This window comes from Argopecten irradians, unplaced genomic scaffold (assembly GCF_041381155.1).
Source record: "Argopecten irradians isolate NY unplaced genomic scaffold, Ai_NY scaffold_0019, whole genome shotgun sequence".
Classification (NCBI taxonomy): domain Eukaryota; kingdom Metazoa; phylum Mollusca; class Bivalvia; order Pectinida; family Pectinidae; genus Argopecten; species Argopecten irradians.
In genome coordinates this window covers 76,213-103,974 of record NW_027187486.1, presented here as the reverse complement: position 1 = coordinate 103,974, position 27,762 = coordinate 76,213, and the positions used below count along the sequence as shown (strand labels likewise).

General features: G+C 35.8%; 1 protein-coding gene across 1 annotated transcript; it reads right to left on the bottom strand.

Annotated features, from left to right (window-relative positions):
* Positions 1-5,021: 5,021 nt before the first annotated feature.
* On the bottom strand, positions 5,022-26,914 carry LOC138311369 (uncharacterized). The gene is made up of 9 exons (XM_069252773.1): positions 26,905-26,914; positions 25,879-25,935; positions 24,221-25,490; positions 22,253-22,538; positions 18,571-18,766; positions 18,141-18,215; positions 17,109-17,192; positions 11,403-11,489; positions 5,022-5,978 (listed from the first exon to the last, which is right to left on the bottom strand). The coding sequence occupies exons 1-9, from the start codon at positions 26,912-26,914 to the stop codon at positions 5,743-5,745; spliced, it is 2,301 nt and encodes a 766-aa protein (XP_069108874.1). The 3' UTR covers positions 5,022-5,742.
* Positions 26,915-27,762: the final 848 nt, after the last annotated feature.

Below are 27,762 nucleotides of genomic sequence, written 5' to 3'. Positions count from 1 at the left end.
ATGTTTCTGCTAGTACGTATACTTATACAATTTGTATTTTTATAAATGCATAGGTATATTAATCAATTATAAGGGTCAATATACTTTTCTGGAACATATGGAATTGCTCTAAATAATTATACACACTGTACATATGAGAAACGTATACATTTTTTGTATTTCTATAGAAATGTACTAGTTTATATGTACACTGTATATACATTCATATTTATACTTTTATCAATGTTATTGGGCGACGTATCATGCATGCATTCACTTATATTAAAAGATTAATTACTAATATTATGAATAATGAATAAACAAATTATCTAAATAATTATTAAAAAAATATACATTGTCAATAAGCCAAGGACATCATTAATACAATTCAACTATACTATTTTATCAGTTGTTTGAAATAGTCTTATTTTCAGAAATGATTTTTTTAAACAGGCTTATTTTCATGGCGGTTTTAACCGTAGGTAGTTGCAAGCTTATTTTTCGAGTACGGTTGATTTTTAAAGCAGCCTTGTTTTCAAGTCCTATTGTAAAGATCATAAGAAATATTTAATGTTAGTAGAAATAAAAGGATATTCAATCGGACATTTTTTCAGATTCAGCTTCATTCAGGTATTCTCTGGTAGCAGATAATAAATCACGATATTCTACAATATTAGTATTAATCTGATAAATTTGACCGAATCCATAAAAGCTGCAAAAAGTAAGCACGTCACTATCTCTCATTAAATCATTTACTACAGTCATGTTGTCTTGAACCAAACCTTATGAAAACGGTTTTGTCACCAATAGCCCAATTTCAATTTGAAAGTTAATTATCATGCCAAAGTAAAATTGCTGACTGAATCTGCGACCCGAATTTCGGTCCTAATCTTGCTGAAAATTTTGCTGAATATCTTTTCATTGTGTATAATGAGAAGATATTCACAATTTGCATAAAGAAACTTGATAAACCATATAAACAGCTGAATATATGACTCTTTCATATGTAAATTATGTAGGATAGAACTATTCCACCCGAGGGTACAGAATTTCGGGTCAGAACCGCGGCTTGCATATGAAAGAGTTATTTTCTCACATTGCTTGTCGAGTTACTTGCACGAAAGGTGAGGCAGCCATTTTGTGACAAAATCTTAACTTCTTAAAAAAATGATCGATTTGAAAAATAAGAACGCCATTCGAAAGAGCTCATAAAGTTTGGTTTATATTAGTAAATATAAACAAGAAATCTTAAGTAAAACGGTTTGAAATGCAAATTAAACAAATGAAATGGTAAATAAATCCGGCAAATCAATCGAAACAGAGGAAAAATGACGTCAACTTTGGCTGATATGACGTCATCTGATTGTTTGGCAATTGTGACGTCACAGCTATGTAAGATAGATTTATCTTACATTATCTTACATAGCTGTCTTTCATGGGACAACTCTATCTTACATGCTAAGCTATGTGAGAAAACTAGATCTCGATCTCTCTCTCTCTCTTTCTTTTAATATTAATGTGATCTGTTTTCAAAGTTGTATGCTTGAAGTTATGGGAAGCACGGACATCCTTTATGACAATACGTTAGTTATATATGTTACACAGTCTTACTCTTTATTTTTGTAGTTATAGATAGTATGGTGTTCTTAAACTTGGTAGATACAGAAGACAACATTGCGAAACTTGATTTTGTTTTAAAAAGTAAATCCTTGATGAGAATTGCATGTCATTTATATAATCATTATGTTATTTATACATTTAACCAGTAAGTTCTTTCTTGATAGATGAAGGAACTTTGATGACGAGACCATCTTTTTATGATACTATTATGTAATACCATGACATATCGCTCATATATTTGTTTATGTACTTAAAATATATTCTCGATTGTTGCAATTATTTTGACAAATGTGTATTTGTAGAACATGCAGTATAAACTAAACAGGCATATCTGTTAAAGATGCTCCACCGCTGACAAATGGTATTTTTTCACTATCCAAAACAGGAGCAGACGATTAAGTATTTTTCTTCAGTTACAAAAGTTACTTACTTTACACCATTACCACCATTGAAAAGTTTGAGCTTCTAATTTTACTTCAAGTTAAAAATATGAAAAATAATTAATTGCATCCCGAAAAAATTCTGTGGCACTATATCCTATGTGGAATGAAGTACTGATTGAGCATGCATCAAAGGCGAAATAAATCATTTTATATAATTGTCTGTGTTAATTTAGGCATATATGAATATCATTTATGCTCTGTCGGCGGTGGAGCATCTTTAAATCATACTTTGTTAGGTTACATGATGTGAAGTATCATGTGATCTGAGTTAAAATTTTCTTGTATTAAACTTTTTTTCTCATATAGATTTTTGGAAAAAGGAGTTCATACCACAAAAGAAAATGGAAGAAAAAACATATGTCCGTGCGCTCGTTTTTGAGCTTTTGTCACCCAAAGACACCTAGTTGACAAAATATTGGATTTTATGGGAATTTTGCCGTTTTGACCATATAAGATAGAGATTAAAGCCATAATTTCCTAATGAGGTGTTTGATTTGTATGAATGTTTGTAGAATTCATTTTCTAGTAGTCTTCTTACAAACTTTACCAGTTTTGATCAATTAGACTAATTTTTTTTCTCAGAATTACAACATATGCTACCCCTACCCCTTAATTTTGAGCTACAAAATGAACCATTTTCAGCCATTTTTGCCAAATTTAACCCTTTATAGAAAAAGTTCTGGTATTAAACTTTTGTTATTATTTTGCATATCAATAGGGAGACGGTTGTTCTTTCTATATCAGGAAGAAAAATTGGGGGTCCGTGTGCTTACTTTTTTGCCCCATTTGAAGTTGTTATTTTTCAGTATTTTAGAGTAAAAAATAAAAGTGCCCAAATTACCATTAAATGTAAAAATATAGTCACAAGAGTGTATCGTTTCACATATTAATGCTCAATATTTTAATTACTACGAACCTAGTAACGATTTGCAGCAAAAATTAGCTAAATACAGCTAAAAATGCTGGCGCAGTGATGATTTAAATAAAAACAATTTCAGTAAAAAATGGTAAAACTGTGGCTCTACTTGAAGCGAAAAAAGACACAATTTCAAAATGGCCGCCAAATGGGCCATTTCTTAAAATCCTCGTATAAAAAAATCTACTGAAAATAGAAATGTAATTTTTTGACAAAATTTGCATCTGGCAACTTGCTACAGATACTGATAAATTATATATGAAAATCTCATAACTTCTTTGATCTATATTAAAACGAGACTTCAACGGGACTGAAACCTCAGAAGAATACATCCTTAAGCAAATCAAAAGTGTGAAGTGTGTTTATGGTCACATTACCATGGACCGTGGGAGAGGCCAGAAGGGATGAATTTGACTCAATACGCAACATCTTCTTCTCAACTCACAGATAATATTTTTATAAATTGAAGGGTTACAGCTCTTTGCAAAAATTGTTATTTTCATGACCCTGGGGTCTTGCATTTTCCTCTGGAGAGGTGATCAAGTTTACTATATTAGTTTATATCTGAAAGCACATTATTGAGCATTATTATTTCAATATAAATGCATTCAAATTCATATGTTTACCTGTATGCTAAATATTAATATCTTAAAATGTTTTCTATTATAAAATACACTTGCATTCCATTTCAATGAAAAAATTACCCTTTGCCGTGCTTTATTTCATTGCAAAGTCAGCTGTTCTTATATCATTGTTTTCTACTAACTCATTCTGTGAAATATTGTTAGCAAATCTTTCACTAAAATTCTGTATTAGAACTCAAGTGACCGTTAAGGCCCAATGACCTCTTTGTGTGCGATTTAGATATTATTTTCATCAATAATAAATAGATACATGTATCATTAAAATTTCTTTTTTCACTTCATTCTGTTTGGTTTCGCTTACCTGTATGCTAAATATTAATATCTTAAAATGTTTTCTATTATAAAATACACTTGCATTCCATTTCTCTGAAAAAATTACCCCCTGCCGTGCTTTATTTCATTGCAAAGTCAGCTGTTCTTAAATCATTGTTTTCTACTAACTCATTCTGTGAAATATTCCAAACATTACTAAATGCTTGACAAATCATTAACGTTGACAACGCAAACCCTCCTTGTGTAACTTTCTTAGGTCACCAATAATGTTGAGAATTTTATTAATAAGTACTTAAATAATTAAAACATTCATGTTTTATTAAAATAATGGAACTTTTCTTTAAAGCATGCATTAAATATGTGTATTTTTTTTTTTTTTTTTTTTTTTTTTTGCAATCAAACATTCTGTAACCCATGAATAATTCTTGTTCTTTAATTTTACATTACTAGTGCTTCAGTTGTTTAACCCACCATATATATAGTGCATAAAACTGGTTTTATATAAACTTCACTTAGGCAACATTAATATTTCATCTTGGATTGAAGGTTCTGCACTGAAATGCACCATGTGTACGTACATATAATAACTGGAGCTGTTCGACATGTGTGAAAATAAATCAATGTGTTAAAATCCTATGCTGAAAAACAACTTACTTGTATTAATATTTTCTTTTATTTTAGGCATAGTTTATGTCATGTCTTCTTTGGGTCGTTTTCTAATTTGCAGTTTTACTAATACTACAGCCATTTACTTATCAATCTGTAACACTCGAATCAACTCCTATCACCCAGCAGTTTTACCGATTCAGTACTTTCAGTACTTTGATTAGGAAAAAGTTTTCCTGGTCAAGCTGGTCAGTGCAATGTTGAATAATTCTGTTGAATAATTCTGATAAAGGTATGAAAGGATATCTGAAGACACAAGCTAAATGTCTGCAAAATTCAGCAAAAGCTTTTTGTGGACGATAACCACCTTTAAGGAGCACGCCTCTAGTGTAAGCAGTAATTAGGTGAAATTAAATCTTCAGAAAAGTGCATTTTGTTTTTTTCAAATGAAAGTATTGAAAATAGTCACCAAATTCAAAATAACTAATCAAGCTTAAAATTATCATATGGATAAAAATGACTTAGACATATACAGAACATTTACTTCTTTATTCTACATTGCACATTGATGAGAAACATCATCATACAAAGCAACACATTGAAACACTTAATGAATTAAACAATAAGTAAATTTCACTGATAATAGCATTTGAACCTCTCAGCAATACACTCTAAATGGTTGGCAACCTGGGAAAATACATCAATATCCTATCAAACCATTATTATCTGACCAGAGACCTTCCCAGTAATACACTAAAGTTACTCTATCAATATACTTATCAAAACTATCTGACCTTCCTGGTAATACACCCCAACTGTGTGTCGACCTTATACACTAAACTGTTAATATATCGATATATTGATCAAAACTATCAGACATCCAAGTAATACACAACAACTGGAGATATTTAACTGTTAATATCTCAGTCTATCAAAATAATCAAACAAAAAGACCTCTCAGTAATACATGCTAACTTCGACACTTAACTGTTCACATTGGCAGTATTTAACAATTTTCAAACAACATAATCTCTTGAGTAATACACTCCAACTGTGTGTCAACCTGAGGCACTTAACTGTTAATCTTATCAATACATCACAATTATCAGACAATAGGCCTCTGATTAATACACCTCAACTGTGTGTGTATAAGCTTTAGATCATTAAACGTTTAATCTATCAACTAAATTCTCCTAAAGTGTGTGTCAACATAAGTCAAGTTAGTGTGAGAATGAGACTGCACAAAGTTTGATATTCAGCACTAGATATTATAGTGTCTGTTTTCCTCTTTTACATTTTTTGATATAAGGTTTTTCACACAGGATTTGATTTGTATCCATGTCCTTTTTTCCAACAGATTTTTGGATTTCACTTTCACTTCCTCACACCTTTTTTTCCCAATGCCTGTTACAGTTTTTCTGATGATGTTGCTCCGGAACTCTTCTAAGATAAATCGTTTTTCTTCTTGACTCCATGGACGATGCTCACATTTTTTCCCTACAAAACAGTTAAAAAATGACAACTTTTTATCTGGTCATGTAACAAGCAGAGATAGGTGGAATTACATGGTAATGTCACTAATTAAATAACAGTTTTTTGTTCAATTTAACCACAGTACATTCTAGCTCGGTTAACAGAGTAAATTAAATTAAAGTAATCATGACAAATAAAAGAGGCTCATGGGCCTTAACGATAATCTGACTATATTGGCACAATACAACTGAATAGAAGTATACAATAGTGGAGTATCATGGGCCTTTCGGTTATGTAGGATAAACTGTTAAATTTTCACATATTTGAATGAAGGTAGAGGTCATTCATTTGAAAAAAACTTGGTAGCCCAGGACCAATATCAGTTCCCTTGCCTTTTTATTGTTGAGAAGAAGTCCTTTGAAGATTTACCCATATTTGACTCCTGTGACATTGACTAAAGGTCAAAGTCATTCATTGGAACAAACTTGGTAGATCTTCATCTCAGTATGCTACAGGCTTAATATCAGTACCATGGACCGTTTGGTTGTTGTGAAGAAGTTGTTTCAATATATTTACATATTTGACCGATGTGACCTTGAATGAAGATCAAGGTCATTCATATGAACAACTTGGTAGTCTGTCACCCCTGCATGCTACAGGTCTAATATCAGTACCCTGGGCCTTTTGGTTGTGGAGAAGCAGTCATTTGAAGATTTTCACAAATGTAACCCGTCTCTTTAAATGAAGGTCAAGGTCATTTATTTGATTTGTTTCTGTTTAACGTCATATCGACAGCCAGGGTCATTTCAGGACATGTCAGGTTTTGTTGGTGGAGGAAAGCTGGAGTACCCGGAGAAAAACCACCGACCTACGGCCAGTACCTGACAACTGCACCACGTGTCAGTAAGTACCCCAGAGGAGGAAGGCTGGTGGTCTTAGTGTCGAGACACCTTAACCACTCGGCCACCGCGGCCCCCCATTTATTTGAACAATATTAGTAGCCCTTCATCCCAGAATGCTACAAGCCGAATATCAGTACCCTGAGCCTTTTGGTTATTGAGAAGAAGTCGTTTGAAGATTTTTACATATTTGACCCCTATGACCTTTGATGAAGGTGAAGGTAATTCAATTGAACAATCTTGGTAGCCCTTCATCCCAGCATGCTACAGGCCCAATATCAGTACACTGGGCCTTTTGTTTGTTGAGAAGTTGTTTGAAGATTTCCACATATATGACTCCTGTGACTTTGTCACAGGTCAAGGTCATCTAATTGAACAAACTTGGTAGTCCTTCATCCCAGCATGCCACATAAGAAATTGCACAGGAGCTGGATACATATACCCTTGTTCTGACACATTTTTCATTCTGCTCCTGACCAATGATAACACACTGATATATCACATCGTGCATCCATGTTGGTAAACTATCTATGAAAGGACTGTGAAGGTGGGTGACTAAAGAGTAGATTCAGTATGGAATCTGTACAGACCATGTGCACCAGGGAATAAAATACTTTAGTCACACCAAAAACAATTAAAAACACACAAAAAAAAAAAAAAAAAAAAAAAAAGATTTTGAAAGACTGACAGTAAATTCTCCTTTGCAATCTATAAATCATAATCAAAAGTTTAACTGTTACGGCCAGTAAACTATAACAAGAGGCCCATGGGCCTTAACGATCACCTGAGTTCAGATACAGAATGAAACAAAGACATATAAACACTATATATTTGCCCATCAGGCCCTTGAAGTCAGTCAGTTAATTTATAACTTTGACTTTTTAATCTATGAAGAGTATTAGGTTCCATCAAATCTGTGAATTCAGGAGAAAGATTTTTGAAATGTTATCCATTTTGACCCCTTTTGGCCCCGCCCCTCTGGCCCCTGGGGGACGGCCAGGACTAATATGGATATGACGTTAAAATGCTATCTCAGGCTAATAATTCTAACCCAGTTTGACTAATTTTCTATGAAAACTAAGCAAATAATGTTCATAAATGTGTTTTTCCTGTATAAACTATTGTAAACTTGACCCCCTCCCCAGGGGGTAACACGAGACCATTTCCAGAATTTCAGATGAAGATAGTCTATTTGACCCATTTTGGCCCCACCCCTCTGGCCCCTGGTGGGTCAGTCATGGAAAATTTGTTAATAGGATTCAATGGCCATCTCATAGGGATAATTCTGACAACATTTGACTAATTTCCTATTATAAATGACCAAATAATGCTGCTGAGAAATGTGTTTTCCCTAAATAAACTATAGTAATATTAACCCTCTCCCCAGGGGGAAACCTGAGACCCCAGGGTCATATAATTCACAATTTTTGTAGAGGGCCTTAAGACCTTCAAATCTATGAAGAATATCTGGTTCCATGAAGTCTGTGAATTCAGAAGAAGATTTTTGAAATTTTAACCATTTTGACCCCTTTTGGCCCTGCCCCTCTGGCCCCTGGGGGTCGGCCAAGACCAATAAGGATATGCTGTTAAAATGCTATTTCAGGCTAATAATTCTAAACCAGTTTGACCTATTTCCTATGAAAATTGAGCAACAAATGCTCATAAACTATAGTAAACTTAACCCCCTCCCCGGGGGAAACACGAGACCCCAGGGTCATATAATTCACAATTTTGTAAAGGACCTTAAGACCTTTCTATCTATGAAGAGTATTTGATTCTACCATTTCCATAATTTCAGAAGAAGATTTTTGAAGTTTTAGCCTATTTGACCCCTTTTGACCTCGCCCCTAAGGCCCTTGGGGGTCAGTCATGGAAAATTTGTTAATAGGATTCAATGACCATCTTATACTGATAATTCTGACAATATTTGACTCATTTCCTATTACAAATAACCAAATAATGCTCAAAAATATAATTCATGTAATTCACAATTTTTGTAAAGGGCCTCAAGACCTTTCTATCTATGAAGAGTATTTGATTCCACCACATCTGTGAGTGGAGAAGAAGATTTTTGAAATTTTAGTCAATTTTACACCTTTTGGCCCCTCCCACAGCCCCCTGGGGGGTGGGGACCATATAATTCACAATTTTGATTGAAGAAGGATTGTGCAAAATTTCATTGAAATTGCTTCAGCAGTTTTGGAGAAGAAGTCGAAAATGTAAATTGTTTTCGGACATACGCAGACGACGGACGACACATGACAGATGACGACGGACAAAAGGCGATTAGAATCAGGTGTCAGGTGACCTAAAAACTGTTTCTCTTTGACTAGGAAAATAGATTTATTAACCTAATAGTGCAGTATGAAAATATCTGATGTTGTATAGCATTGAGTCAAAAATATTCAATACACACTTTACTTCCCCACAATCCTTACTTCCCCACAATCGTTAAAATGTAAATATGAGCTTTTAATATGTTTAAATGATCTTGAGTGACATTACTCAAAAACATACAGAATGATCACTATCTCTTATATAAACAACCCCTAGTAATCATTTGGGTTATAAATAGGAAGCCACTGGGTCTTAATGGTTATTTGATCAAAATATATACACAAAGGGTTGATCCAATTTTCTGAATTTCAGATATAACTGCGCATCTAGTAAATTTTCAGACAAAATTTGAAAGTAGTTGATATAAACATTAAAGAAGAGTAGTGTTATAAGCAAATTACAACTTAATTTCTCCCTCAGATTTGGATACACCTAACGTGTTAAATGATAATTTTTAAAATAGATTTACCCCATCTGACTTAGGTTGAATAAATTTGGTCAAATGGCTGAGAATATTGAAAGCACTTTATATGAAAACATGTTTATAGTGACTAGTGACCATGGTAACCAAAAATTGTTTTTTTTTTTAAATTTAAAGTAGTACATGCATATCTATATAATTATGGTCCTTTATGCTCTTCTGAAAATTCATCAAAATCAGGGGCAGCGGTAGCCGAGTTGTTAAGGTGTCTCGACACTAAGACCGCCAGCCTTCCACCTCTGGGGAGCCGAGTTCAACTCCCACTTGGGGAAGTTGTAAAGTACTAGCAGTAGGTCGGTGGTTTTTCCCATGGTATTCCTCCACCAACAAAACCTGACACGTCCTTAAATGACCCTGGCTGTTGATAGGACGTAAAACACAAACAAACAAACAAACATCAAAATCATCCACCAGACTTTACACACAAAATTAATGTAATCACAAAATGAAGCCTTTTGACAACCAGAAATACAGCTGCATTTATCTCGGTAGTAGCTGTTGTACCATCTGCCTACACCTCACTCTTGAGGCACTGAGTATGACTCTAAAAACTATCCTTCTAATGGGAAGCCAGTCATGAAGTGATGCAGAGTAAAATTATAAAGGCTTAGTTCTACAATATTGGTCTATTGATAAAATGATCGATGTAGAAAAATTTGATCAAATTTGATGGGGAGAAAGTGGTTTGACAGAAACAATTACAAATATGGTCTCTAACTCTGCCATATATATAATATTTCATTCATAAAATATTTAATTCATATTGAAAGCATTAAATTTTGTTCATATTAAATATTTAAGCTATTCTATGGAAACAAAGTGTGCAAAAGAATAGATACAGACAGGCCAAAAACTAGAATTCCCCTTGAACAAATTCAATCTCTTGAACATGAAAATCTTTAAATTGGTCACATATATACCCAAACCAGGATAGATTGTTAATGTAATACTTAATGCTGCAATTGTGTAACATACCACAATCCATTTAGCTCGGAAAATAATTTGCAGGACTACAGATCCATCAATGTAAAGAACACTTTACCCACAAATCAAAATGTGTTGGGATGATAATGCTTTTTTGTGCCATGAAAACATTCATTTGAACAAATTTTGTAGCCCTTTATCCTTGCAAAATACAGACAAAAGTCCAGTACCATTGGTCTTTGAGTATCAAGAGATAGTTTTTGGAAGATCAAAAAAAGACCAGTGTGACCTTGAAAGTGGGTCGAAGACATTCATCTGAACAAACCTTGCAGCCCTATAGCTGCAGGCTAAATATCATTACCTCATTTGAAGATATTTTAACAAACTTGACCCCTGGGTTACACTGAAAATTAGTAAAGATCATTTCTCTTTTTAACTGAATCCTAAGGCAACCATTCAGTCAAATATCACGCCTATAGGCATTTTGTTTAGATACAAGAAGTCACGTAAAGGTGTCAACAAAATTGAGTCATGTGGTCTTGAATATGGGTCATGGTAATTTCTTTTCCTACACTTTGCTAGGCCTCATCCAGGAAACCTTTCATTCAAATATCATTGGCTCTTTAAAAATCAATGAAATGGAAATGTTGATAAGGCCAGATGAACATCAAATGACTGACAGAAAGGTGGATGGACAAAAATCCACCATAACATAGTTAGGGCCAATCGAGATAAAATTTCAAGAGTAGACATTTTAAGGCAGGCACATAAAAGATGGATAAATAAAAGGTTGGCAAAATAACATACCGCCTTTTGACAGCTTTGCCCTGGCTTCAGTGCTGGAACTAGTACCAGCTTCAACTACATCTTCACTGCTCTTGTCTCTCGGAGTACCTGAAAATGAAAAAAAATATATATAATGTTTGTATTTAATTGTTAATTGTTGTTGAAAACTATTCAAAATATCAAAACAATTATTGACCAAACATATGGAAACAATATTTGGAATTGACATCTGACCCACCAGCCTTAGTCCTTGTTCAGTGACTTCCTGTGTGATTTAAAATGTTGTTATCAATACAGTTATTTCAGCTATAACTTTTCAACTTTTTATACACATACAACAGTAGAGCTTATTATTTCATGGTGCTGTACACATGTCTGTCAACAGACTGTCTAGTTATCCAGCCACTTATTTTTTAACACTTTATCTTTGTGCATCTCCTTGAAGGAGAAACTCTTACTAAACAAGTGCACTCTGACCCTTGAATTGCCCACCTGCTATTAAAGGATCATTTTTAGTCATTTAAATAATTTATAACAAGAGGCCCAGAGGGCCTGTATCGCTCACCTGGTGTAACCCTATAGAGGTAGGCAGGCTGGTAGCCTTGCTTAAGCCCCAGTAATATTATTGGTGATAGATGATTGTAACCCAATAGAGATAGACAGGCTAGTAGCCCTGCTTAAGTCCCCATGAATATCATTAATAGATATGATATTTGAATATTCCCGCTAGGTAAACAGGAAGTGGGGTACCTGTTGAACCTTGACAGAAGTTGTCATGTTAGCCGTGTATAATTGTGGATCGCGGGGCTGAGTTAAATTATAGTGTATTTTATAAGAGTACAGGTATTAGTTATTTAATAACAACCATGTATATATTTATTAGGCTGTGTTTAATTTCATAGTGCATTATTGTGGTGTATATAATGTTGCTTATTTAAAGGTCAGTAGCGGGATTGTTTACTCATGTTTGCAGCCAGAGTTAGGTTGTTGTTTTAAGGCATGGCCAAACTAGGTGACCGAAATATCAGTAAATTGTTACGGCACCTACTTAGTAGCGACTACGTGGGATGTTCTGGAAAGCATGACAGGACATCGCACGGTCTATGCACGTGTTAAACTAGGTGACCAACTTATTAGTTAATTGTTACCGAATAGGTATGGGTATGGTAGGGACTACGTGGAATGTTCTGGAAGGAATAACAGGACATCACGTAGTCCACACACCTGTTTAACTGCGCAGTATAGTTTGTGCCAAATGTGCATATTACAGGCGGTTCTGTCCAGCCTCAACCAAGTCCAGTCAGAAAATCAAAACATTTATATTTTGTTAAGCCTGCATCAGGCGCCGGTAAGGCTGTATTCTGAATTAAAATTAGTAAATTTTGACAGTTTATGATGAGCTGGGTAACCTTTGGGGCAAGCATTGTCCCAACGGCACGTGCACCAGTCACGTACCCAATCATTATAAATAGAGGGCCGCAATAGGCCCCAGTCAGACGGAGACAGAAACGAGACTGACATCAGACGGATATCAGACGGGAATAAGACTGAGACTGGGTACTTCCGCCTCACATACACTTACGTCACCGCCTCCTCTAGGGCCACACACATGAGAGAGAGAAAGTGAGAACTCTTATCTACACTTTGAATAAATTAAGCCGTCAACAAGCTTCTACCCTACTCCTTGTCGTCATTTCGACCAACACAGCCATCCATAGGACGACACTGGTTTTTGTTTTTGTTTTTTGTAATTTATCACAAAGACTCGTACAATTAGAAAAATTAGTAAAATTGACTCCAAAATTTGTTTAATTTTGAAACACAACCATATAATGATGCTATAGATACCATACAAATATGCTATCGAATAAAAAGGTTCAGAGAGGAAGTAATTTCTATGAAAAAAATAGCCTTAATTAACCTTTTTTGGCCCCGCGTCTAAGGCCAGGGACCGGACATCAGCCTTATACTTGTACACATTTTTGAAATTGGCGTACTCCCCATCCTTCAATACATCTATTGATGGTGGCTACTTGCATGCATTATGAGTGAATATAGCTCTTCATGTCTGATGAGTTGATTGACAGAGAATGCTGGAAGTTTGCAGAGTCGTTTAACACAAAAATTGCTCCCTTTCGACCCCGCCCCCTCAGCCCCCGGGGGGATCAGTCCTATCATTTGTACAATTTTTAATCCCCACCCTATAAGGATGCTACCATTGCATTATGAGTGCTCTTCCATGCTTAGTTACAGAGAAGAAGTCGTTTAAATGGAAATAGCCAAATTGACCCCTTTTGACCCCACCCCTCAGCCCCCGGGGGGATCAGTCCTATCATTTGTACAATTTTGAATCCCCACCCTATAAGGATGCTACCATTGCATTATGAGTGCTCTTCCATGCTTAGTTACAGAGAAGAAGTCGTTTAAATGGAAATAGCCAAATTGACCCCTTTTGACCCCACCTCTCAGGCCCCGGGGGATCAGCCCCATCATTTGCACAATTTTGAATCCCCACCTTATAAAGATGCTACCACTGCATTATGAGCGTAATCCCATGTTTAGTTACAGAGAAGAAGTCGTTTATACAGAAATAGTCATATTGACCACTTTTGACCCCACCCCTCAGGCCCCCGGGGGGTCAGCCCTATCATTTGCACAATTTTGAATCCTCACCCTATAAGGATGCTACCATTGCATTATGGGTGCTATATATATATATCCGGTGCTTAGTTGCACAGAAGAAGTCATTTATATGGAAATAGCCAAATTGACCCCTTTTGACCTGGCCCCTCAGGCCCCTAGGGGGTCAGCCCCATCATTTGTACAATTTTGAATCCCCACCCTATAAGGATGCTACCATTGCATTATGAGTGCTCTTCCATGCTTAGTTACAGAGAAGAAGTCGTTTAAATGGAAATAGCCAAATTGACCCCTTTTGACCCCACCTCTCAGGCCCCGGGGGATCAGCCCCATCATTTGCACAATTTTGAATCCCCACCTTATAAGGATGCTACCACTGCATTATGAGCGTAATCCCATGTTTAGTTACAGAGAAGAAGTCGTTTATACAGAAATAGTCATATTGACCACTTTTGACCCCACCCCTCAGGCCCCCGGGGGGTCAGCCCTATCATTTGCACAATTTTGAATCCTCACCCTATAAGGATGCTACCATTGCATTATGGGTGCTATATATATATATCCGGTGCTTAGTTGCACAGAAGAAGTCATTTATATGGAAATAGCCAAATTGACCACTTTTGACCTGGCCCCTCAGGCCCCTAGGGGGTCAGCCCCATCATTTGTACAATTTTGAATCCCAACCCTATAACGATGCTACCATTGCATAATGAGTGCTATCCCATGCTTAGTTTCAGAGAAGAAGTCGTTTATATGGAAAAGCCAAATTGACCCCTTTTGACCCCGCCCCTCAGGCCCCCGGGGGGTCAGCCCCATCATTTGTACAATTTTGAATCCCCACCTTATAAAGATCCTATAATTGCATTATGGATGCTATTCCATGCTTAGTTTCAGAGAAGTCGTTTATATGGAAAAAGCCAAATTGACCCTTTTTGACCCCGCCCCTCAGGCCCCCAGGGGGTTAGCCCCATCATTTGTACAATTTTGAATCCCCACCCTATAAGGATGCTACCATTGCATTATGAGTGCTATCCCATGCTTAGTTTCAGAGAAGAAGTCGTTTAAATGGAAAAAGCCAAATTGACCTCTTTTGACCTCGCCCCTCAGGCCCCTGGGGGGTCAGCCCCATCATTTGTACAATTTTGAATCCCCACCTTATAAAGATGCTACAATTGCATTATGGATGCTATTCCATGCTTAGTTTCAGAGAAGAAGTCGTTTATATGGAAATAGCCAAATTGACCCCTTTTGACCCCCCTCCAGGCCCCCAGGGGGTTAGCCCCATCATTTGTACAATTTTGAATCCCCATCCTATAAGGATGCTACCATTGCATTATGAGTGCTATCCCATGCTCAGTTTCAGAGAAGAAGTCATTTAAATGGAAATAGCCAAATTGACCCCTTTTGACCCCGCCCCTCAGGCCCCTGGGGGGTCAGCCCCATCATTTGTACAATTTTGAATCCCCACCTTATAAAGATGCTACAATTGCATTATGGATGCTATTCCATGCTTAGTTTCAGAGAAGAAGTCGTTTATATGGAAATAGCCAAATTGACCCCTTTTGACCCCGCCCATCAGGCCCCCAGGGGGTCAGCCCCATCATTTGTACAATTTTGAATCCCCACCACATAAGGATGCTACCATTGCATTTTGGGTGCTATCCCATGCTTAGTTTCAGAGAAGAAGTCGTTTAAATGGAAATAGCCAAATTGACCCCTTTTGGCCCCGCCCCTCAGGCCCCTGGGGGGTCAGCCCAATCATATGTACAATTTTCAGTTAGTAGCCCATAAGGATGCTACCAGTCAAATTTTGTTGAAATCCGACCAGCGGTTATGGAGAAGAAGTTGATTGTTGACGGACGGACGGACGGACGCCGGACGCCGGACGTCACGGTATGGCATAAGCTCACCTTGGTCCTTCGGACCAGGTGAGCTAAAAAGCAAGTCGAAGACCAGATATAAGATATCTGGTGATCATGGTTTACTTATTCAGTATGTTGAATTCCTATGACCTTAAGAAGGTCAAGATTATTGAATTGGGCAAAGGTTGTTAAGTCTTTGGGACTCTTCCTTACAGAGGTAAAACTCTTCCTTACAGAGGTAAAACTATCTCAAGATTTAGCTTTATATGACTCATTTGACCTTAAATATATACCAAGGTCATTCATTTGAACAATCTTTGTAGCCCTTTATCTCATTATGTTACAGGCCCAATATCAAGTCCAGGGGCCTAATTAGTTATTGAAGAGTTGTTTAAATTTAAGATTCAAGCCTATTTGACCCCTGTGACTTTAAATGTAGGTCAAGATTATCTCTTTGACTAAAATAGATAGACCTTCATCTTACCATGCTACTGACCCCATATCAAGCCTCTGTACAATTTGTAATTCTTGGTTTCTGGGATCTAACTCTTTTCACCCCTGTGCTCATGAATGTACTTCAGTGAAGTTATTCATTTTAACAAGTTTAATGTCCCTTTATCCCAGCATGTTACAGGGTCAATATTAGGTCAATGGGACTCTTGCTTACTGAAAAATCATTTAAAGATTTCAGCCTTTTTGACCCCAGTGACCTTGAATGTTGGTCAAGGTCATTTATTTGAATAAACTTGGTGTCCCTTCATCTCATCATGCTTCCTACCACATATCTGGCTTCTAGACCTCTTTGTTCTAGATAAGATGTTTAATGATTTTAGCTTATTTAACCCCTGTGACCTTGATTGTATTCAAGCTATTCAAACCAGAGATGTTACAGGCCCACTATTAGGTATATGGGCTCTTGCTTATTGAGTAATCACCTATTTGACCCCTGTGACCTTGAATGGAGGTTGATGTCACTCATCTAGACCTACTTTGTAATCCTTCATTCCAGTATGATACAGGCCCAATATCAGGACTCTGGGCCTCCTGAATTGGTTAACAAGAAGTTTTTTAAATGGAAAAGTTGACACTACCCGGACAAATGCTATGCCATTTGGGTTAGGTAGGTAAGCTAAACATTAAATTACAGATAAACAGGCTAGACTGTCTGAAGCTGGAAACTAAGTTGAAAGACAAAATAAAGGGTTGGCAAAGACATGTAACATACCGTCTTTTGACAGCTTTGCCCTGGCATCAGTGCTGAAACTAGTACCTTCAACTACATCTTCACTTCTCTCATCTCTCTGAGTGTCTGAATATGAAAAATTATCATGTTTGTAAATTTAACTGTTAATTGTTGTTGGAAACCCAAACAAAATGTCAGAAAAAAATGTTGTCTATGGAAGAAGCAAAATTTGAATATGACCGTTGGACTGATGGTAATGAACTTTGACCAGTTGGATTATTGATTCCAGCAAATTATTGACCAAACATATGGAAACAATATTTGGAATTGACATCTGACCCACCAGCCTTAATTCTTGTTCAGTGACTCCTTTTTGATGCAAACTATGTCTCCATAATGTTTGTTACCAATTTAGTTATCTCAGCTATGTTCACTTTTCAACTTTTCAAGCAATTTCTTGAATTTTTTATACACATACAACAGTAGAGCTTATTATTTCATGGTGCTGTACACATGTCTGTCAACAGACTGTCTAGTTATCCAGCCATGACTTATTTTTTAACACTTTGTCTTTATGCATCTTCGGGAAGGAGGAACGGGCCAACAACGGACCCACTGGCATAAATCTTTGTTTAGTGACTCCTTATTTTTATCAAACTATATACCTTCATAATGTTTGTAACAATATATTTATTTCAGCAATAATGACAAACTTTGACTGCGAATTTTTTGGCAAAATCTTGAGAGTTTTTAATATTACCAACAACAGCAGAGTGCATTATGTCATGGTGCTGTACACAGTCGAACAGATTGTCTATATGTCTCAGATTATCATTTTCTCTGCTATACACACAATGTTGTGACCACATGTACAGCTTTTCTAATTTTAACCAAATCTTTCAGATTTTACATGTACCATGGCCATAATTATGCACAAGTGAGTTCATTTTAAGCTCTATTATGATATATCTTACATGAGAAATTTGAATAAAAACAATAAGTTCAGGATGTTGACAATACACAAGCAACAAATACAGTATTGGACCATACATCCATAATTTTTTTTAATATTACCTGAAGTAACACTTTCATCAACTTCATCATCTGATTCCTCCCTATCTTCATTCTCAATTTCAACATCATCTAAATCTACAATAAGGAAAAATATTCTTCAACAAGATACAATAAAAGCCATTACAGTATTACAGCCATTATTTTGTTAATCAATTTGTTTGTTTGTTTGTTTAAATTAGCTTAACTCCCTATCGACAGCCAGGGACATTTAAGGACGGCCTTCCTTGTATGTAAGATGCATGTGTGTCTGAAGGTGCGTGTGTGTTGCGAGAGGCAGCGGTATGTTGGTGTTTTGTCTCCTTGTGATAGCGCAGAACTGTAAATGTCTTGTATTCTGATATAGTAGGCTGAAAGTTGCAAAACCAACAGACTTTGACAACAGCTGAGGATGGATGCTCGCAGAATGAACAAACCAATAATATTATCATACCTGCAATTTCCATGTTCTCAATAGTCTTTCCAGCAAATCTGTGTGCATTTCCACTGTCTACAGCGATCAAAAGCTTGGCAACTTTGGCAAGTTCTACATGTTCAGATTGCAATCTGTAGAAGTGTCTATGGACTCTGATGTCATGACCCAGGTGGCTTGCTAGCCAGTCCATTTCATTTTCATTCATGTTGAGTACCTGCAAATTTTAGATACAGCAATTCAAAGGTAAAATCAATATAAGCCGAATAGAGTACTTCAATAAATGAAGCAATATGAGCTGTTGTTCTTTAAAACAGCATTTTCCTCTTAGCAAGACACACTTCAATGTGTAAGAAATGAAATTAATATTTTATATGTCATTACAGCATAGAGTGATACAACAGTAAGATGTCCCCCTTGTTGTCAATTTCAATGGTTTTAAAGATTACAGTGAAATCTTATTTGAAATTTAAACCATCTTCAAAGACAGTATCATGTATTCACTCGGGTTAGTTATTTTTAAAATGTTACAAAACAAAAGACATGAGCTTCAGGGAGTGTCTTTTGTAACTTTTGATACAATAATTATAACCAACGAGAGTGAAATAAATATCAAATCTAACAGTGGCAAGTTTGTTTACCACATTTTTTCTTAAAGGCTTTAAGTTAGGAGTAAAATTGTTTCTAAATGTTTGCAAACATAGCACGGTGATATCTTCAAAACGTGAAAAGTTGCTAATCAATATTCAAAGTACGTACTGTATTATGAGTTTGTTCTTAATTTCAAGTATGTTTCATTCCGTCATCAGATCTTTGTACCGTTCTACTATTATCAAATTGAGTGTCCTACATAATGGCCAATATTCACATTTTTTAAACACTGGTTCGGGGCATCTTTCAGGTGGACGTTATCTCATCACCATCCTACTCAATGGTATGGAATAATGTGACTTAGTAGTGCTATATCTACACCTACAAAACTACAAGAGTAAATAAATACTTTTTTCCTTATGTATGCCAATGACATGGTTCTTTTTCTGAAATCATAAGATCATGAGATACTCTTGCAAATTATATTGACAAATGGTTACTCACTGTAAATGTTTCTAAAACAAAAAGTTTTGTAGAATGTTAATTAGGTAGAAAGTTAAGAAAAAAAATGGTACTACAAGGGTGATTCTGCTGCTATTGTTTATTTTATTATGGTAACTTCAATCTTGTTTTAAACTTCAACCAAAAATCACATGTTAATTAGAAGAAGATTGCTGAACAATGTCTTTAGTTCTGTTTGCTCTAAAGAAAATGTTGCTACATTTAGTTCCTTATCTGATAGTGTTTCAAACTATGAATGTGATGTATGGTGTCTCCATGCTGCACCTGATGTCGTAATGGTTATTGGTATCTATATATCATGTCAAAACCAACATATAATTGGTTTGCTTTCCTCAAAAATGATTGGTGTTCTCTTGAAATGTCTGACCATGCAGTTGCTGAATATGTAAATGTTAGCTATTAACTATTGCTAAACAATGGATTTTGGACCAGTGTCAACAAGTTAAGATTATTGTTAGTACACCATCTGAATGCATTTTCTACAGGATTTGCAATAACTTATAACTTATTTTATAATAATTGTAGGAAGCTCATCACCAAATTGCAAAACAGGCTACAAGGTACAAACAAGAGGCCCATGGACCTTAACTGTCAGCTAACTATTTGTACTAAACAATAAAACAATGCAGACTCTCACATACTTGACTCCAGTGACCTTGAAAGTTAGTCAAGGTCACACATTTAAACAAACTTGGTAGCCCTAGGCCTTCATCCCAGCATCCCACAGGAGTATTATCAAGACCTTGGGCCTTTCGGTTATAATGAAGTCGTTTCAAGATTATTATATAATTCACCCCTTTGACCTTGAAAGTGGGTCAAGGTCATTCATTTGAACAAAGTTGGCAGTCCTTTATCTCAGCATGCTACCAGCTAATATCAATACCCTTTGTCTTTTGGTTATTGAGAAGTCGTTTAAAGATGCTCCACCTCCGACAGAGTAAAAATGATATTCATCATTTGAAGAATAACTGGTGTTTAATCGTGTAAACATATGTCTAATTAACACAAAAAATAATACAAAATAACTTAGTTTGCCTTTGGTGCGTGCGCAATCAGTACTTCATTCAATATAGGATATAGTGCCACTGAATTTTTTCGGGATGCAAGTATTTTTTTTTCATATTTTTAACTTGAAATAAAATTAGAAGCTCAAACTTTTCGATGGTGGTAATGGTGTAAAGTAAGTAACTTTTGTAACTGAAGAAAAATACTAAATCGTCTGCACCTGTTTTTGATAGTAAAAAAATACCGTTTGTCAGCGGTGGAGCATCTTTAAATGTTTTCATATAGTTGACTCATGTGACCTTGAAATTTAGTCAAGGTCATTCATTTGACCAAACTTGGTAGTCCTGTATCCATCCCAGCATGCTACAGGCCAAATATCAGTACCCTAGGCCTTTCGGTTTTTGAGAAGAAGTTGTTTGCATGAAAAGTTTATGCACAGCACATGACGACAGACAGACAGCATGATTACAATAGGTCATCCTGACTCTTCGGGTCAGATGATCTTAAAACAGAATCCTTGTTGAGCATTACATGTGTCAACCCACAATTTATACAAAATTGAATCCTCTTTTTAAGTTCATAAAAGGGCACTTCTGACAAAATTTGTACAATGACAGTCATCAGAAGAATCAGTTAAATTTCTCCTATTGAGGCCCACCCCACAAGCCCTCAGAGATCCAGTCCTGCCATTTATAAAACCTGTGTTAAACAGACACCTGTGGGACCAGACAAAATGTCCGTGATAGGCAGGTGTCCGTTGAATCAAGAATGGCCAATGACCAAAGAATTCATCCGTAGCGACCAGGAAGTTGAAAGCGTAAATTCTAATGGATTTGAAAATGAAATATGTAAAATTATTTACATGTACGTGTACTTAATTGTTATTTATTAATCCATGAGGTCTAAAAATAGGTGTGACGGTAAGGGTGCATCACATACACAATGCCTTGTAAGGGTGTTACTCAAAACATCACACATCAAGAGACATTAAGCCATGGGCGGTTTCAGTATGTTTTCTCGGCACACTGTCTGCTTTAATTCAAGGTCATACAAACAGTAAAAGTACAAATCGGGACTTCAGTGTGTGTCCGTTGTCCGGAAATGGGAGGTGTTCGTTAATTTAAGGGTGACATCAGTAGTGTTATTTAGTAATGTAAATCGGAACCAAGAAAAAGTGTCTGTTACATGCAGGTGTCTGCTGAAATAAAGTGTCGGTTAGGAGAGGTTTTACTGTACTACATTACATCTCAAATTCAGCAAATAAAATCTTTGATAATTCTTTCCTAACAACCTATCATTTGGATGAAAAAGGAGAGGAAAGATAGTTATATTTCTTTTTTTCTGATATTTTTTGTAATTGTCTCATGGTCAATGGAGTAACAATTAGTGCAAAAGAAAGTCACTTTGGCATCCTCCTCCATTTTTTAAGAAAGAAGAGAAGTAATCATAATTGCAATAATTAGTTATTCTGTAAATTTAAACTAGATTGCATGTTCTGTTCTATTTGCTAACAAAAATATTTCAAATTTGAGAAAAACATAAAGATATGGAACTCCATTTTACAACAAAAAGCATAGAAACTAACCTGAGATACAGTTGCAACATATTTCCTCAAAGCTGTACTCTTAAAGGCTTTTGGTTCTGTTAGATCTGCTTTACACACCATATCATTTAAAGCAGCATATCCTCTTATGTGTTCATGGCTTCCTCGAGCTCCATTCATGGGGAAAGCAAACATGTTTGCTGGTGAGATACCTGCTTTCATTCTTTGCCTTTTGTCTGTTAGCTCTGCTAATGCTTCCGTTTGCTCTTTTGTAAGAATAACAGGGACACTTCTTCCCCTTTTTCCTATGATAGTCATCAATTCCAGTCTACAAAATTTCAGTTTTTAAGATTATTAATTTCCACCATATACCAGTATTACGTGTAATCATATCTATTAGGAGAAAATTGTATTTCAATCATCATTTCCATATTTTCTTGTATTGCATAAAAGAACTTAATATTCTATTTATATATGCATTTCCCTTAGTGATTCTAATATAGAAAGGTGGGGCTTTCAGACCCACTGCATTATAAAACAAAAGAATACACTTCACCAGAAGATAAAAAGAAAGAATGTTCAACATGTTTTGGTTGAAACGAAAAAAAATGTGAACTATTTTGTTTCCCATGTTGCCTGCATTTTCTCTCCCCAAGAAGTATGAGATTCTCAAATCTACATTAAGGTTTACCTCTACTTTTACTATTCAACCTTCCAATTTTATTCACTCCCCTACATGCCAGAATGCCTTGGTCAACATGTCAAAATCTCTTTACAAGATTTAGAACAGAAGAAGCTTTTGATAAGTGGCATTTTTGAAAGAATTTTCCAAAATCTGTTTCAATTCCCCTAGGGATGTTTGTGACCAAATTTGGATAAAATCCATCCACAACATTTTGCCAAATAGTGTTTTGAACAAAAAGTTTACGCACAGTGCAGTGCAAATGGCACACGGCAGACGACAGACGGGGCGCAATGGCAATTGGTCATCTTGACCCTTCAGGTCAGTTGACCTAAAAACTATTTAACAACCTTAGAAACTTAACTGAACATCTATCAATGAAAAAATTTTTCCTGACCAGTGAAACTGTGAGTAAAAAAACAAAAACAATTTTACCCAAAACACTAATGTATACATGTAATGAAATCTAAGTATATTATTATTGTAAACATGTACATGCAAGATCAAATGTGCAACTGAATCATTTACAGAACAGAAACACTAAAAACAAGGACATAGTCATTCAGATCCCCCGCCAATGGAGATATCAAAGCTGAAGTAAGTTTGATTGTGGAGACTTATGTGTATGAAAAAAACCCAGGAAAAAGTGCAAAAAATGAAAACCTAAAAATAGCAAAAGGTACTACTAGACCATAAAATGAATGTGTCTATGAAGTGGAAATATCTCTGCTGGTTTTAGAGTTATGCTCCGGAAATGAACCTGCTACAAAAATATGATATTTTCAGCAATGTTTCTATGGTTACAGAAAAAAGCACAAAAAGTGAAAACCTAAAAATAGCAAAAGGCACTACTAGACCATAAGAACAATGTGTCTATAAAGTTTCATGGAAATATCTCTGCTGGTTTTAGAGTTGTGCTCCGGAAACGATTCTTACACAAAAATCTGCCATTTTCAGCAATGTTTCCATGGTTACAGAAAAAAGTACAAAAAGTGAAAACCTTAAAATAGCAAAAGGCACTACTAGACCATAAGACTAATGTGCCTATGGAGTTCCGTGTATATATCTCAACCGGTTTTCCAGTTATGCTGCGGAAACGAACCTGGTACAAAAATATGATATTTTCAGCAATGTTTCCATGGTTACGGAAAAAGTGCAAAAAATGAAAACCTAAAAATAGCAAAAGGCACTACTAGACCATAAGACCACTGTGTGTATGAAGTTTCGTGGAAATATCTCTACGGACGGACGGAACCCATTTGTATATCCCCTGCCAACTTCGTTGGGTGGGGGATAATAAGTCTTCATACTCGTGCTCTGACACTCACCTTGACATTAGCTTCTGCTCTGATGGACAAAGCATTTCACTTATATCTTGGATTCCATTTCCTTCCTTTTGCCGTTCTGTGAAATCTGATATAAGCATTCTGGCCACTTCTCCAGATCTCCGCTTATTGAATGTGATGACTCGAGCTAAAGTTGCTTTAGCAAGACTCTGAAATTTTAAGCTGAAATCACAGCAGCCTTCAGTATTACACACATCCTTTATTAGGGAGCTAACTTCATTCTGAACAAAGCTCTGAAACTTCATGACATCTTCAGTCAAGGGTAAACAAGGACAGGTTTTCCTTTTGTTTGTAGAGAGTGTCTGTAGAGCAATAGAACTTACTCTGTCTGTATACTCCATAGTCAATAACTTCAAAAATTTCTCACACTCATTTTCGCCACCTTCATCTCTTTCCTTAATACACAACCCTATCTTCATATATGCGCATTTCCGTAAGGAATGTCCAATCTTCAAAGCCAGACTTGGTACTTCAAATTTTGGGATCTTATTGTTTACTGAGTACTTGCACTCAATTCCAATTGCATCGATGATTGTATCAAACATTTCTGGTTTGAGTATGTCTTTCATGTTCAAGCTTTGGTTTTTGGAAACTTCCCTCACACGCAATAACAGTCTTGCAATTTCTCTCATTTTGGCCCTGATATAATTTTGGGTCTCTGAACTATTCCCTTTCTTCTGACTGAGTTGGCATCCTAGAGACGTGATGATTTTGTCCGATTTGCAAACTTCTGACACTTCATCACTTTTCATCACTGCAAACAGTGCAGGATTCTCTTTAATAGAAGAGATTGTTGTTTCGCCAAGAATTCGGCTTGCTTTGAGTGTTCCAACACTTTGGATCTTTTTGCACTCATCATCATCTGTGGTCAAATGGTCTTTGAAATTGCATTCCCTATAATGGCGCCAAATTTCTATTCCCATATAATAACCTTTACAATGTACACATGGAACATAGTCTTTAAAAGTTACCACTTTTTCTTTTGTAGGCCGTTTTACTACAAGGAAAGTTCCTTCTCCTAGTTCTCGTACTTTTGCATTGTGATAAAAGTTGCCTAAATTTCTTATTTTTTCTAGTCCATTGGCTCTTTCTTTTGATTTACTTGGCTTGCTTAGAATTTTTGCGATATCCATTTCGCCTGAATGTTTTCGGAATAGGTGGCGTCTCAGGTTTGTCTGTAGCTGTTCACAATACAGGCAGGAATTCTGTTTATCCCATATTCTCTTTTCAGGGCCATTCTGTGATGCAGCAACTGTAATAAATAGATTCATTCTCTTTTTAGTTTGAATGTGATATTCCACTTAAAACATTAGTATCTCCGCAAGCGATATTACCGTCAAGGAACAGCAAGCATAAAATTTATATTTGCCGCCATTGTTAAAGGTTATGAATTGTTCAAAAATGCTTTTCTCACCTTCTTTTGGAAGAGTTCCACTAATAGTGATACTGTCTATTATTCAACCCCTAACAATTAACAAATCAATGATCGGTAATTCTAGAGCTTCAGTGTTAAATATTTGAATTGTTTGTTTCTAAGTTTCAATGATGCAAGTGTTGATTCTATCAATTGTGTACAGAAAGATTCCTTGAAGCAATTAATCTGTTACAATTGCAATATTGCCTGGTATTGCAATACATACCTCTAATTCTGTTACAGGTATTGGCTATTTCAGAATCTTTTTCAGAATTTTTGACACCTGAAAATGATTAACAGTGGGTAAATGCATGATATCTATTTTGTGAAATGATCTCTAATTTTTGATAGGACCTGGAATATTCCGATTTCCTCAATTCTATGCATTTAGTTTGCCTTAACTTTTAGGAGGAGTTTTCCAGACAAATATTTTCTACGGACAGACAGACAAGCTGATTCCAGTATACCCCCCTAACTTCGTTGCAGGGGGGGTATAACTACTTTTGCTGTTCCAATTTAACCACTGATACCATTTATACACCATGAATGTATATCAATATCAATATCTCTTTGTTTTGTACATTACCTATAGTTTAAATAATGTGTTATTATGCAAAATTTTGCAATCACAATAATTTCATAACATTAACCAATCATAAATGAGATTTGTTACTGATATAACTAAATAACCAAAACAGTTGCTCATATCAATAAAGATCCATCATATTCACTTTTAATTTGATTACCAAACATATCAACAATTGAAAAAGTCATCTTCAACTGGCAACTTCATTATATTTCATATTCTACCATGTCATGATCATATGGTTTTGCAGCCACTTGACTGGTCGATAATCATTCATTATTGGACACTATAACGCATTTGCATGCCGTTAGAACATGTCTGCATTTGTTTGTGTGTTCCATAAGCTTCCCAAACCATCGAGCCTTTTTGACAACAGCTTTAGTTGATCTTATACCTTAATGGCTATTTAAAAGTGTTAAAGGGACAATTAATTTAAATTTCATAATTGAAAACAAATGTCAAGCGTTATGGAACTTATATCCTGAAACTTATACTTTCTCTGAATTATGGAATATAAAAGTACCTGCAGGCAATTTATGTAGCAGTTTCTTAATTGGTAATTTCATTTCAGTAATACGTTACCATAACTTTAGTATGCAAATACGCTACCTACACCCATCTTTGTAGCCCCAACAAACATAAGATTTGAGAATCCCGTCTCCCTACCGTACCTCATCTCGTACTCGACGAGAGTAACATAGAGTGGTCTCCCTTCCTCTTTCCTTTATGGCGCTACACAGCTTGGACAGCAATTGAATTGTGTCAATTTTCTTTCACTGTTTAGGTCCATTTATTTGACGTTTTTGGTCAAATTTTTTCGCACATTCATTTGTGTGTATACCCATCTGCCCTGCGTTGTTATCTTTTTATACTGTCATTCGTTTTTTGTGCCTTTTTCGGCCGTTTTTTGACTGCTGCACGTGCTCGCCGGTGTTCCGTGCGATCCGTCATTTCTGGTGACGTCTCGCTGTTTCCGGTTGTTGACGTTTTGTTTTTTGTTTGGTTTCTCGTTGCTGAGGCTTCATTGCCGTTTTTCTTAGGTAAGATTAGTGTCACCTAACACTGTTGTTACGTGCTTAGCATGTTTTTCTTATATTTACATATGCCCCTATATAGTCAACGGGAGGGGAGTTGCGTTCAAATTAGCGTAAACGCAACGACGTATGAATACAAACCCAGAGTAGGATCGGACTACTTCTAGTTCACGCTTCGGTAAGATTTTGCGTCATATGATAATCTAAATAAACTTTAATTACTTAATTTACATTTTACCTTTTCACAGATGACAGATTTGCTTTGAATTAATAATAAACTAAAAAACGATTTCGGTCTTCTATTTGTCTCAAGACTGATCCTTAGGCGGCACAGACAATATCATGCTCGTCATTAGCCTACTCGGTTGGCCTACTGTTTGAAGTGTAAACAATGTTTCCTCGTTGTCGGATTCAAAATAATAATAAAGAGTTGTTATTAGATCCAATTAAAATGTATTTGACATCAAAACAGAATATGTGTTCAAGCATT

Bases quoted from the DNA above. Each gene is read 5' to 3' on its own strand.
- LOC138311369 (XM_069252773.1), bottom strand. The intron at 17,193-18,140 runs GTAATATTAAAA...TTTCATATTCAG, and splicing joins TGATGAAAGTGTTACTTCAG to ACACTCAGAGAGATGAGAGA. The intron at 11,490-17,108 runs GTATGTTACATG...TTTCATTTTCAG, and splicing joins GGCAAAGCTGTCAAAAGACG to GTACTCCGAGAGACAAGAGC.